The 12,149-nt window shown below is 51.7% G+C and overlaps 1 protein-coding gene across 1 annotated transcript in view; it reads right to left on the bottom strand.

Moving 5' to 3' along the window:
- LOC311316566 (phosphatase and actin regulator 1-like) overlaps window positions 1-12,149 on the bottom strand; it is a gene marked incomplete at both ends in the record, with an annotated part of 29,653 nt that continues 17,504 nt past the window's right edge. Inside the window, 5 exons of the mRNA XM_084447449.1 lie at window positions 1-81; window positions 1,805-1,945; window positions 3,121-3,182; window positions 5,953-6,008; window positions 11,251-11,407. Of these exons, the coding sequence (XP_084303575.1) occupies window positions 1-81; window positions 1,805-1,945; window positions 3,121-3,182; window positions 5,953-6,008; window positions 11,251-11,407 (497 nt within the window). The remainder of the gene's footprint in view (window positions 82-1,804; window positions 1,946-3,120; window positions 3,183-5,952; window positions 6,009-11,250; window positions 11,408-12,149) is intronic.

Raw genomic sequence — 12,149 nt, forward strand, 5'->3', positions numbered from 1 at the left:
TCACCTGGTTAAATGGCGACTGGACTCGTGCACTTCCATCTCGTTGCTCTTGAAGTCGTTGAGTTCCTTCCGTATGGCTGCCTGTGGAGGACAAACAGGACAACGGTGTGTTTGTGTGTGTGTGCGTGCGTGTGTGCATGCGGGGTGTCAGCACGCAAACAAACCACAGTCATTCAGTCTGGAGCCAAATCCTTTCAGAGCGCTTCACGGACCGTTTACGCCCGTCAAGGAGTTCTGCTCGGTTCTCATGACCCAGATCAATCTGTCCTTTGAGCAAACGGCCAGATGTGACTCCCCCCGGACTCCCCCCGCCCCCCCCGCCCCCCCAGGAACCGCACCAGAGGCTGGGCTTGTTTTGTCCTGATAAGCCCCTCCCCCCTCACACGTACGCGCTGATGTCAGAGGCCCGTCTGACCAGGAAGCGCCTGCGTCTCGGACGACATCAGTGTCCTGATTGGCCCCCGTGTGTCGGCCTGGCGAACGCACGGCGTACGAACGCGGCTCCAGGCTGAAGGGGCCTCTGGCTCGCCCCGGGACGCTAGTCTCTTACGTAAGGGGAGGGGAAGGGAGGGGAGGGGAGAGGAGAGGGGGGGGGGATTGTGCAACCTCACAGCACTGATACGATCCCAAGCCACGCTCAGATGTGCCTCTGGGCTGCTCTGAATATGGCCACTTCCTGCCCCCTGACATCACAGCTTTGACTGAGAGAGAGAGGTAGAGAGAGAGATGGATTTATATATATATATACGGAAAGAGAGAGAGAGAGAGAGAGAGAGAGAGAGAGAGAGAGAGATTCTCTTAAGTACTTGGCCCTTCTGGTATTCCCGAACATATCATCTGTTTCTTCATCTATTAGATTCATCCCCACAAATAGGTACATGGGTTCGAATCTCATCCCTCTTAACCACCTAATTAAAAACTCATTTTTAACTAGTACTATGCTTTGGCAATATTTACATACTATTTCCTGCCAATAAAGTTTATTGAATTGAGAGAGATATAGAGAGACATAGAGAGAGAGATAAGAGAGAGAGAGGCGTTCTCTCCTCCCAGATACTGTAGATGGAAATCATTAGGAACATTCCTGGGTGTTATAAACAGAGAGCCAACAAATAAATAAATAAATAAATAAATAAACAAACAAACAAACAAACAAACAAACAAACAAACAAACAAACAAACAAACAGAGAAACTAAACAGCTGAGGCACAGCTGAGCCGCCATAGGAGAGGAAAACGAATCCCTCTGTCGTTCCTCCTCCTCTACGCCGCTTTGTCCAAGATGGCGCCGCAAAAGGCGGCCATGGCGTTTTGGCGCGCCCTGTTCTGTCTTGTTTTTTTTACGTTTAATTAAGTGTTGCACTGTCCTGTCTCGTCCCTGCACCCTGTCTAATGTTATCTAATGTTTTGCACCATTGACCGAAGCAGATTCCTAGTATGTTGTAAAACTACCTGACAATAAACAAATTCTGATTCAAATTCTGATTCTGAGACCGAGCTGAAGGGGGGAGAGGACTAGGTCTAGAACAGGCCTGCCTGCAATACAGCTGCTACCAATGTCAGTGCTACAGGGAGGTGGTTGGGAGGGAAGGGATGGGATTCGAACCCATGTACCTCTTTGTTGGGGTGAATCTAATAGATGAAGAAACAGATATGTTCAGGAATACCAGAAGGGCTGGACATGACGGCGCCGTACTGGGAAGGGCCACCGCACGGCGAACCCCAAAAAAAACAAAAACACACAGCCCCCCTTCCTGCCGTAAGCTCCGCCCCGGACCCGGCTTGGCGGACACAGCGCCGCTCACCTTGTCGGCGGCGGTGAGCCGGGTCCACGGCTTGTCGGCCCGCCGGTCGTAGTCCTGAGCGTCCGACACCTCCACGTAGTCGCTGAAGTGGATCAGGATCTTGGCCAGGCGCAGCTCCTCCACTGTGGGCCTCTGGCTCAGCTGGGGGGGGTCAGGGAGGGACAGAGCTTGGTCAACACCCCCGAGAAGCTTGACCCCTCAATGCGGGGGGGGGGCATTTCTTGTTGGGATTTTTTTTTGGGGGGGGGGGGGGTCACTTATCTATTAGCTGTAGCATGTACAAAATATATCCATGCGGAAAACAACATAATATCTATTCAGCAGTACCATTTCACTGTGATTACAGAATGAACATTACACTGTACGTTGGCATGTGACGGATCTTGTCTCTTCGGGGGGGTGGGGTGGGGGGGGGGGGTGCTCAACAACGCCCTGGCTGTGTATCTGCCACAGACTCTAAATGAGCTGGACAACTAGGATTCTTTTTCTATAGCAACATTACATTACATGACATTACAGTCATTTAGCAGACGCTTTTATCCAAAGCAACTAACAATATATTGCCTTTAACGTAGGAAAAGCCAATGTACTACTACTTGCCAGAACTCACAAGTGCGTCTCCTTTGTAAAACAAGTGACTAAGAGCACAATCCAGTGCTGGAGGCAAACTAGGAGTAAACTAGGAGTAAACTAGGAACAAACTAGGAACAAACTAGGAGCAAACTAGGAGCAAACTAGGAGCAAACCAGGAGCAAACTAGGAGTAAACTAGGAGCAAACTAGGAACAAACTAGGAGCAAACTAGGAGTAAACTAGGAACAAACTAGGAACAAACTAGGAGCAAACTAGGAGCAAACTAGGAGCAAACTAGGAGTAAACTAGGAGCAAACTAGGAGCAAACTAGGAGCAAACTAAAAATCTAACAGGTGCTGAGGTGAACGATGAGCGATTCCCACCGACTGTGACCCGTTCTGGAGCGGAGCGGCAGGGTTTAGGGTACTTCTACCAGAGTAGTGAGGATAAAAAGCTCGTCTGTAAGTTGAGTGAGGCCAGCGCCACGCGGGAGGAGGCGTTACACTCCAGAGGACAGCGGGGGGGAGCGCTGCTATGCAATCTGAGGTGAGAGGAACAGGCCTGACACCTCACGCGGGGGGGGGTGGGGGGAAGGGGGGCGGGGCCAAGGGCACCGAGGACAAGCGCTGCCCTGGGGGGGGGGAGAGGGGGAAAGGGGGCGGGGCAGCTGGGGTCGAACGGGAGGACTGAAGCCCGTTGCTGATCTTTCCACACGTTCCCTCATCTCGCCCCCCCCCCCCTTACCTTCCGCGTCAGTCGTCTCTTGATCTCCCTCTTCTCCTCCAGCTCCTCCTGCTCGTTGCGGGCTGCGGAGAGGGGGGGGTAAGACGGAGAGGGGTCAGGGGGGGTCGCGCGGGGAAGAGTTTTGAACGCCGTTCCTCCTCCTCCCGGCGGCGATCTCGTTTGCATAAAAGCGTGGCGTTAGAACGCGGAGCACGCGCGTCTCCTTCACATTCCGCCCCCCCCCCCACTGGATTTACTAAAGCGCCAAATTGAATTGTTTATCATCCGCTGCCTGCTTGTAGAAGTACTTGCATTTGCATGTCTCTCTCTCTCTCCCCCTTCCCTCTCTCTCCCCCCCTCCCCTCTCTCCCTCCCTCCCTCCCCCCTCTCTCTCATATTCATGTTGATGTAGGGACTGATTTATTTAAGCTGTATCAGGTCCAACATCACATCCAGTATTTCTGGGACAAAAAGCTTCCATCTCACAAGGGACAGATAGAGAGAGAGAGAGAGAGAGAGAGAGGGAGAGAGAGAGGGGGAGAGAGAGAGACAGAGAGAGAGAGAGAGGAAAAGAGAGAGAGAGAGGAAAAGAGAGAGAGAGAGAGGAAAAGAGAGAGAGAGAGAGAGAGAGAGAAAGAGAGAGAGAGAGGAAGAGAGAGAGAGAGAGAGCGAGAGGAAGAGGGAGAGAGAGGTGAAGAGAGAGAGAGAGAGCTCCTTTCCTGACTCCTGGCTCCAGTCCAAGCCAATTACCAGGCCGCCCCAGCTCCCGGAGAGGGACTGAAACCACGCGGGACTTCAAACCACGCGGTCAAATACTGCTCCGAAACACGGCAGCCTTCCACGCCCCCGGCGCACCGGGACTCAGGTTGAGGTTCTGGTCTCACACAGACTGCTTCTCTCGATAGAAGAGAGCTCTATTAAGCCAGCAATGGTAGTAACGTGGTTGGGGGGGCACCGACGGCGGGGGGGGGCTCCGTAAAAGAAAGACGCACTCCTCCTTTTCTACCCCCTTCCCTCTGCCAATCGTTGGGCCCCAGCGCCCGGCTCAGATGAAGGAGGAGGAGGAGGAGGAACATATGCCACTGGCTTCTCGGGGAAAAAAATAGGCCCTTTGAAATAAGCGGAGCGGCCTTGCGTAACAGCTAGGCAATGGCATGAGGGCGGGGATGGTCCATGTCAGCGGGAACAAGAAAACATTTCGGGCGAAAGGAGGTGATCTTTATGGGTTTTTTTACTGACTAATGGGTGTTTGAGAGGATGTAGTGAGAGGATGTAGTGTCCTAGGGTGTGTGAGAGGATGTAGTGTCCTAGGATGTGTGAAGTGTCCTAGGGTGTGTGAGAGGATGTAGTGTCCCAGGGTCTGAGAGGATGTAGTGTTGTAGGGTGTGTGATACTGTAGGATGTAGTGTCCTAGGGTGTGTGAGGATGTAGTGTCCCAGGGTCTGAGAGGATGTAGTGTTGTAGGGTGTGTGATACTGTAGGATGTAGTGTCCTAGGGTGTGTGAGGATGTAGTGTCCTAGGGTGTGAGAGGGTGTAGTGTCCTAGGGTGTGTGAGGATGTAGTGTTCTAGGGTGTGAGAGGGTGTAGTGTTCTAGGGTGTGTGAGGATGTAGTGTTCTAGGGTGTGAGGATGTAGTGTTCTAGGGTGTGACAGGATGTAGTGTCCTAGGGTGTGTGAGGATGTAGTGTTCTAGGGTGTGACAGGATGTAGTGTCCTAGTGTGTCTGAGAGGATGTAGTGTCCTAGTATGTCTGAGAAGATGTAGTGTCCTAGGGTGTGAGAGGATGTAGTGTTGTAGGGTGTGAGAGGGTGTAGTGCTGTAGGGTGTGAGAGGATGTAGTGTCCTAGGATGTGTGAGGATGTAGTGTCCTAGGGTGTGAGAGGGTGTAGTGTCCTAGGGTGTGAGAGGTGTAGTGTCCTAGTGTGTCTGAGAGGATGTAGTGTCCTAGTGTGTCTGAGAGGATGTAGTGTCCTAGTGTGTCTGAGAGGATGTAGTGTCCTAGTGTGTCTGAGAGGGTGTAGTGTCCTAGTGTGTCTGAGAGGATGTAGTGTCCTAGTGTGTCTGAGAGGATGTAGTGTCCTAGGGTGTGAGAGGGTGTAGTGTTCTAGGGTGTCTGAGAGGATGTAGTGTTCTAGGGTGTGAGGGGTTGTAGTGTCCTAGGGTGTGAGAGGGTGTAGTGTTCTAGGGTGTGAGAGGATGTAGTGTTCTAGGGTGTGAGAGGGTGTAGTGTTGTAGGGTGTGAGAGGATGTAGTGTCCTAGGGTGTAGTGTTGTAGGGTGTGAGAGGATGTAGTGTCCTAGGGTGTAGTGTTGTAGGGTGTGAGAGGGTGTAGTGAGAGGGTGTAGTGTTGTAGGGTGTGAGAGGATGTAGTGTTGTAGGGTGTGAGGGGGTGTAGTGTTGTAGGGTGTGAGAGGATGTAGTGTCCTAGGGTGTGAGGGGGTGTAGTGTTGTAGGGTGTGAGAGGGTGTAGTGTTGTAGGGTGTGAGAGGATGTAGTGTTCTAGGGTGTAGTGTCCTAGGGTGTAGTGTTGTAGGGTGTGAGAGGATGTAGTGTCCTAGGGTGTGAGGGGGTGTAGTGTTCTAGGGTGTGAGAGGATGTAGTGTCCTAGGGTGTGAGGGGGTGTAGTGTTGTAGGGTGTGAGAGGATGTAGTGTCCTAGGGTGTGAGAGGGTATAGTGTTGTAGGGTGTGAGGGGGTGTAGTGTTGTAGGGTGTGAGAGGGTGTAGTGTTGTAGGGTGTGAAAGGATGTAGTGTCCTAGGGTGTAGTGTTGTAGGGTGTGAGGGGGTGTAGTGAGAGGATGTAGTGTTGTAGGGTGTGAGGGGGTGTAGATCTGCTGTACATACTGGACTCACGTTTTAGGATGTTCCTCTGCTCCAGTTCCTCCGCCGTGGGCCGCTGACTCAACCGCCTGCGGACAAACACAGCGCAGACACACGGTCAACTCACCACGCGGTCAACGGTCAACTCACCACACGGTCAACTCCCGACACGGTCAACCACGGTCGGTCTGCAGCAAACTACCGCAAAAAACAAATGACTTGACTTCAACCGACTCCGGCAAAGAGCAAAACCCGTCCCCTAAGGATCCACATGTGTATGAAATATCTTACAGCTCTAAGTAGCTCTGGGCTAGCATAGTCGTAGGCTAGGCTACTGCAGGCGTGGAGAGGAGGAGGAGGAGGGGGGGCTGGCCAGTTTCTCTTCCTCCTCGTTTAGCCCCATTAGTCACTTCCCTGCTGACACCTCCCTTTTCAGTACTCCGTCCCGGCCTCGCCATCTGACTGACGGCCTGAGAGACGCCTCAGGCGCCGGCTGAACAGACAGCCCAGCTAGCCTAGCGCCGTCTGGCGCGTTAGCACGGCGGGGGCCTGTCTCCACATCCACACTTCACCGTGAAGAACGAACGCGCCAGATCTACTGGAGTTGTAACGGCGATTCCCTTCCTTCAACACGACAAGCGCAAGAAGAACCCGTCGGTGACGGGCCGATATAAATGTACAAAAACAAAAAACGACGGTCCGACCCTCAAACGGCTCTGACTGCTCAGCTCGCTACGTCTAAATGGCCTCTTGGTTTCCCGCTAACGTACTGCACTGAGGAGCTAGAGAAATCTGTCTGAGAAAGTATGTTATGTAAAGTAAACAAGAGGAAGAAGGGAACGCAGAGAAGCTAGGCTGCGAGGAGGGTCTCGTCTGCCCTGCAATGTTTTCATCGTGTCTGTGATGTCAAGGAGAGAAGAGCACCATCGCTCAGATCATCTCCATTATCTCCGACGCCAAGCGCCTGAAACAACTAGCGAAAATGACATTCCAACCAGGTCACTGTAGATTGGGTTTTTAATTTGAGCTCGTCGTGGCTGATGCGCCCAGCAGAGGCGGTGGCTGTGGCCGTCAGTAGGGCTGGGTTTAAAAAATCGATTCATCGATTCTGAATCAAATGATTCAGAATCGATTCATGAATCCCAAAATCGATCTTTTATTTAATGAATGAATAAATAAATGAAGGAATGAATAGTTCATTCATTCATTCAATGATTCATTCATTCATTCATTTTTGGAAATCAGTATCGATACCCAGCCCTAGTATTGATGTGTTGCATAACTTGGCAGTCATGTAATTAAGGTTACAGCAACAACAAAAAAAACGGTTTTAGTAACACTAACCTAATCCATATTGAATCGAATTGAATCGTGATAATCAATTCCAAAACTTGTGAATCGGAATCGAATCGATTCTTGAAATTCGACTCTATACCCAGCCCTAGCCGTCAGGACTTTAAAGGGCACCGCACATGCTAAATCAATGTGGTAATGTGTTTATCATATACACGTTGGTCTCTGATGGTCCTACCAGTGTACAAAAGTTGATATCAAACAACCCAGTCGTTTGTTTATAGTCAGCACACTTTCTCCTGCCCTGGAAGCTCCACCCTTCAGGAAGCCATTCGGATGTTCAGAGTTTTCCGCGTTGTTACTGACGTTTTTGGTGACGTAGATCGAGGAGCGTTATCATAGCCCCGCCCAGGTCCCGCCCTAGCGGCCAGGTTTGCTTCCGCTCTGAACTCTGCCATTTTTTTCCCAGCCTAGTCGAGCGCGTCACATCAGGAATTATGCCGCATCGCTGTTCTGTTTTCGGCTGCAAAAATCCACACGTATCGCTACATCTTGTCCCAACTCTTCGTGAACAAATTGGCACCCCTCCCCCGCCCCTCCCCCTCCATCTCATTGGTCAACGGGGCTTTCACAGGAGTCCATTCAGACAGATGTAATAAGAGGCTCAGGATAATAATAAGATGCTCAGGGGCGATATGTGAGAGTTTGTCTGCATAGAACATTAAAATTCACTTTTCTGAGACCCCAGAAACCGATTTTAGGTAGGTAAAAACAGCATATGCGGTGCCCTTTAAGGACGACGCTCTTCGGCTTGAGCGTACATGGCAGCCCGTCCGCTACGGCGCCCGAGTCCCCCGAGCTACCCCGGAGTTACAGCCCGCCTCCTGCTCCCTCGTCTGGGTCCCGTACCCCCGTCTCTACGCTCGGACGGGCCTGTCAGGGGTGGACCGGACCAGACAACGAGTCTGACAGTTGGCCTAGCCTTCGCTTCTCAAGAGATCTGCTGTTCGCCACGGCTAAACGCACACATGCACGCATGCACGCACAGCTGAAACCAACACAACCTCCTCAGACTGGCTGATTTGACTTTCCCCAAACCCTCATCTCACCTTAGGGCACTTTCACACCTAAAGGTCTAGACCAAGGTCCGAACCAGAATCCCACACGCACACGCGTCTGTTTGATCCGAAAGTGCGAACCCTTGATTTCACATTAGGCAGCGGCGAACCTTGGTTCGAGCCGAGACCACCTCTTGAGGTCGGACCAAAGGCCGAGTCTTTGACCCGCTCACCGTGGTCCAGGAGGGTTCACACCTGTCAATTTGGTTCGGATCAAACTGGAAAGTCTGAAAGTCCGGTCTAAACAACGTAGGTGTGAAAGGGTCATAAGTCGTCATTATTGTCGCTCTTATTTATATAACCCAGTTCGGCAACCGCCTGCCTGCAGTGGCTACAATCATAACATTATACAAGGTCTTCTGAAAAACACCAATATGATGAACTGTCGTCTACAGTAGAATAACATCCCTCTTGTTCCAGTCGCCTCGCTGGCGGTTAGGAAAGAGGCGGTCTCTGAGGTCATCGTGCCCTCCTACAGAATTATCATCATCAATTCAGATAGGGCCGCCACAAAGGCTGCTGCCGGAGCTCAGTGCTCCCGGCGAATAGCTCGGATATTACGGGTCTGACGACACTGCGGCGCCTCGGGGGAAAGGACAAGTTTTGGGAACATGACAACGCGGCCTTCTGGGAACATGCCGCCGTGTGCCAATCACGGCGGGGGACGGGGCTGACGATGTCCTCTCCCTCCTCTCTCTCAGTCTCTCATCTCTCCCCTGCTTGCTCTCTTTCCTCTCTCCCCTGCTCTCTCTCTCTCCCTCTCTCCCCTGTGCTCTCTCTCCCCTCTCTCCCTCCCTCTCTCTCTCTCATCCCTCTCTTTCTCATCCCTCCCCCAAACCTTATTTCCTACACAAGATCCTTCCTCACCTCATGTGACACTGTTTTCTTCTCCATTTTCCCCTCAAAACAACAACAACCCCCGCTTCCCCCCCTATCCTGGCCACCCCTCCGGATTCCAACTGAATTACGGCGCCAACAAAACGACAGCGGGGCGAAATTAAATTCCGGGCGGGTCGCCGGACGACAACGCCCCCCCCCAGACCTCGTCAGAGCAGAGACTGAACAGCCGCTAGCCGCTAGCTATGGAGCGACAGACACAGCGCTTAGCTGCTAGCTATGGAGCGACAGACACAGCGCTTAGCTGCTAGCTAGGGAGCGACAGACACAGCGCTTAGCTGCTAGCTGCTAGCTAGGGAGCGACAGACACAGCGCTTAGCCGCTAGCTAGGGAGCGACAGACACAGCGCTTAGCTGCTAGCTAGGGAGCGACAGACACAGCGCTTAGCCGCACCGACGCTAACGGCTGGCAACAGCCCGATCGATGTTCATCGGTACCCACACACTGGACAATGATGTCCTCTCGATGTGTGTGTGTGTGTGTGTGTGTGTGTGTGTGTGTGTGTGTGTGTGTGTGTGTGTGCGTGCGTGTACACAGTAGAGGGCTGGGCAATAAAATCAATACAGCAATAAATCACAACACTATATTGATTGTCTGTGGGGGTTTTTTGCACAAGGAAAATATAGCCTACAGAACAAGACAGAGAATAGATATAGAAATAGAAAATTAAAGATATAATTCAGTCATAGATACATTATTCATGTTTTAAACGGATTTAAAATGTCCTTACATTCCCTCTGCCCTCAGGATCAGAGCGGGGGATGGAGTTGTATTTTCAGCTGGGTTTGAACGTTTTCAGTAAATTATGTAGAGTATGTATCGCGATATATTGTATCATATCGCAATGTATCGTGATACGCATCGTATCGTGAGGTCCTTGCCAATACCAGCCCTAGTGTGTACGAACGTGATTAGTCTGTATTGGCTGCGAGTGTAATATTGCAGTGTGTGTGTGTGTGTGTGTGTACAGCCTGCCGAGGGGGTTGCTGCTGTGTGGAGGAGTGGGGTGATAATGGATTGGCATATATCACCATGGTGATTCAGCAAGCGAGGGAGGAAAACAGTGGGAAGAAAAGAAAGAGGAGAGAGAGAGAGAGAGAGGGAGAGAGAAAGAGAGAGAGAGAGGGAGAGAGAGAAAGAGAGAGAGCGAGGAAGGGAGAGGGAGAGAGAGAGAGAGAGAGAGGGAGAGAGAGAGATGGAGAGATGGAGACAAAGAGAGGAAGTGAGGGAGAGGAAGTTGGAGGGATGATGCATGGCTGAAACTGGGTCATCTCGTGTTCTGCGCCTCTCCTGTAACGAGATGGAGGGCTAAACTGTACCAGACATTAAAAAGTGAAACGATTGGGAGTTTTTCCTCTCAGAAGAGGGGTTTACTTTTTTAAGCGCTTAAGACTAAACGGACGGAGCTGGTTTGGGGTGAGTCACCGTCGTGGGCGCTAGCGCGTCGGCCCCTTCTCAACCACGGGGGCCGCCGAGCGGTTATCGGGGCGCTGAGAGACGTTTCCTCGTCACGGTCGTGTTGTAAAGGAGCGGACGCTTTCGCCGTCCGACACCGTCGAGTGTTCAGCTCAACAGTCAGAGCGTTGAGGACAGGGGACGACGACGGCAGCGTGCGGTATCCCCCGAGCGTCTAACACTCAGCCAGCTGCATGGCCCCGAGAAAGCACAGTCCCACTAGTAACCCTCTGACGTCAGGGTGTGTGTGTGTGTGTGTGTGTGTGTGTGTGTGTGTGAGTGATTGTGTGTGTGGGTGCATGGGTGTGTGCGCACATGTGCTTTTGTGTGTGCGTGTGTGTCCGTGTGTGTGTGCGCGTGAATGTGTGTATGCGTGTGTCTGTGTGCTTTTGTGTGCGTGTGTGTCCGTGTGTTTGTGTGCGTGCATGCATGTGTGCACGTGTCTATGTGTGTGTTTGTGTGCATGCATGTATGCCCGTGTGTGTGTGTGTGTGTGTGCGTGCGTGTGTTTGTGTGCGTGCATGTATGTCTGTGTGTGTGTGTGTGTGTGTGTGTGTGTGTGTCTCACCGTGTGAGCTTGGTACCGATCTGCTGCCGGGTCTCCAGCCTCTCCTGGTCCGACTGCGCCGGCAGGATGTTCTTCTCCTCCAGCTCTCGCTTGGACGGACGGTTGCTCAGCTTGACGGCCAGAGAGTCCTTCCTCAACACCCTCAGGGCTAGGGTACCTGAGGGAGGGGGAGATACCTTCAGAGATACCTCCAGGGAGGGTGAGAGACCTTCAGAGATACATACAGGGAGGGTGTATAGACCTTCAGAGCTAGGGAGGGGGTATAGACCTTCAGAGCTAGGGTACTTCCAGGGAGGGGGTATAGACCTTCCGAGCTAGGGTATCTCCAAGAAGGGTGTATAGACCATTTCTTGGAATGTTCCTATTCAAAACAATAACACCACTTTGCTCCATCTCAACATCCAAGTTAGCTAATGTTAGTGGCGCTATAGCTAGCCAGCTAGCTAGCGTTCAATAAGACAAACAGCTATTTCTTGAGCCTCCCAAAGGCAGGAACATTGAGATAAATAATCCCACCAACGAACAACAAGGTCCCAAAGTTAATTTGGATGTTTTGAGAGAGTTTTCGACTTGCTGGCATTCGACTGTTATTGTAGATTGTTGTTGAAGTTTGCGTGGACCACGTCGTTGCCCTTGTGAGCAAAATTCCATTGAAACAGTCTATAGCACCTGGTCAACACACCCCCAAGCTAGCTGATATCAACCATGGCAGATGCTGCATACAGGCGCAGATCTGGGATCAGCTTGCACTTCCCACAAAATCTCCACTTGAAACACGGGGATGACTGACTTTAGGTCAGCAGTTAAACCCTACCATGTGTGTGTGCTTTTACGTGTTTGTGTGTGTGTGTGTGTGTGTGTGTGGGAGTGTGTGTGTGTTTGTACGAGTGTGTACGTGA

This window comes from Borostomias antarcticus (assembly GCF_949987555.1).
Source record: "Borostomias antarcticus genome assembly, chromosome: 12".
NCBI lineage: Eukaryota > Metazoa > Chordata > Actinopteri > Stomiiformes > Stomiidae > Borostomias > Borostomias antarcticus.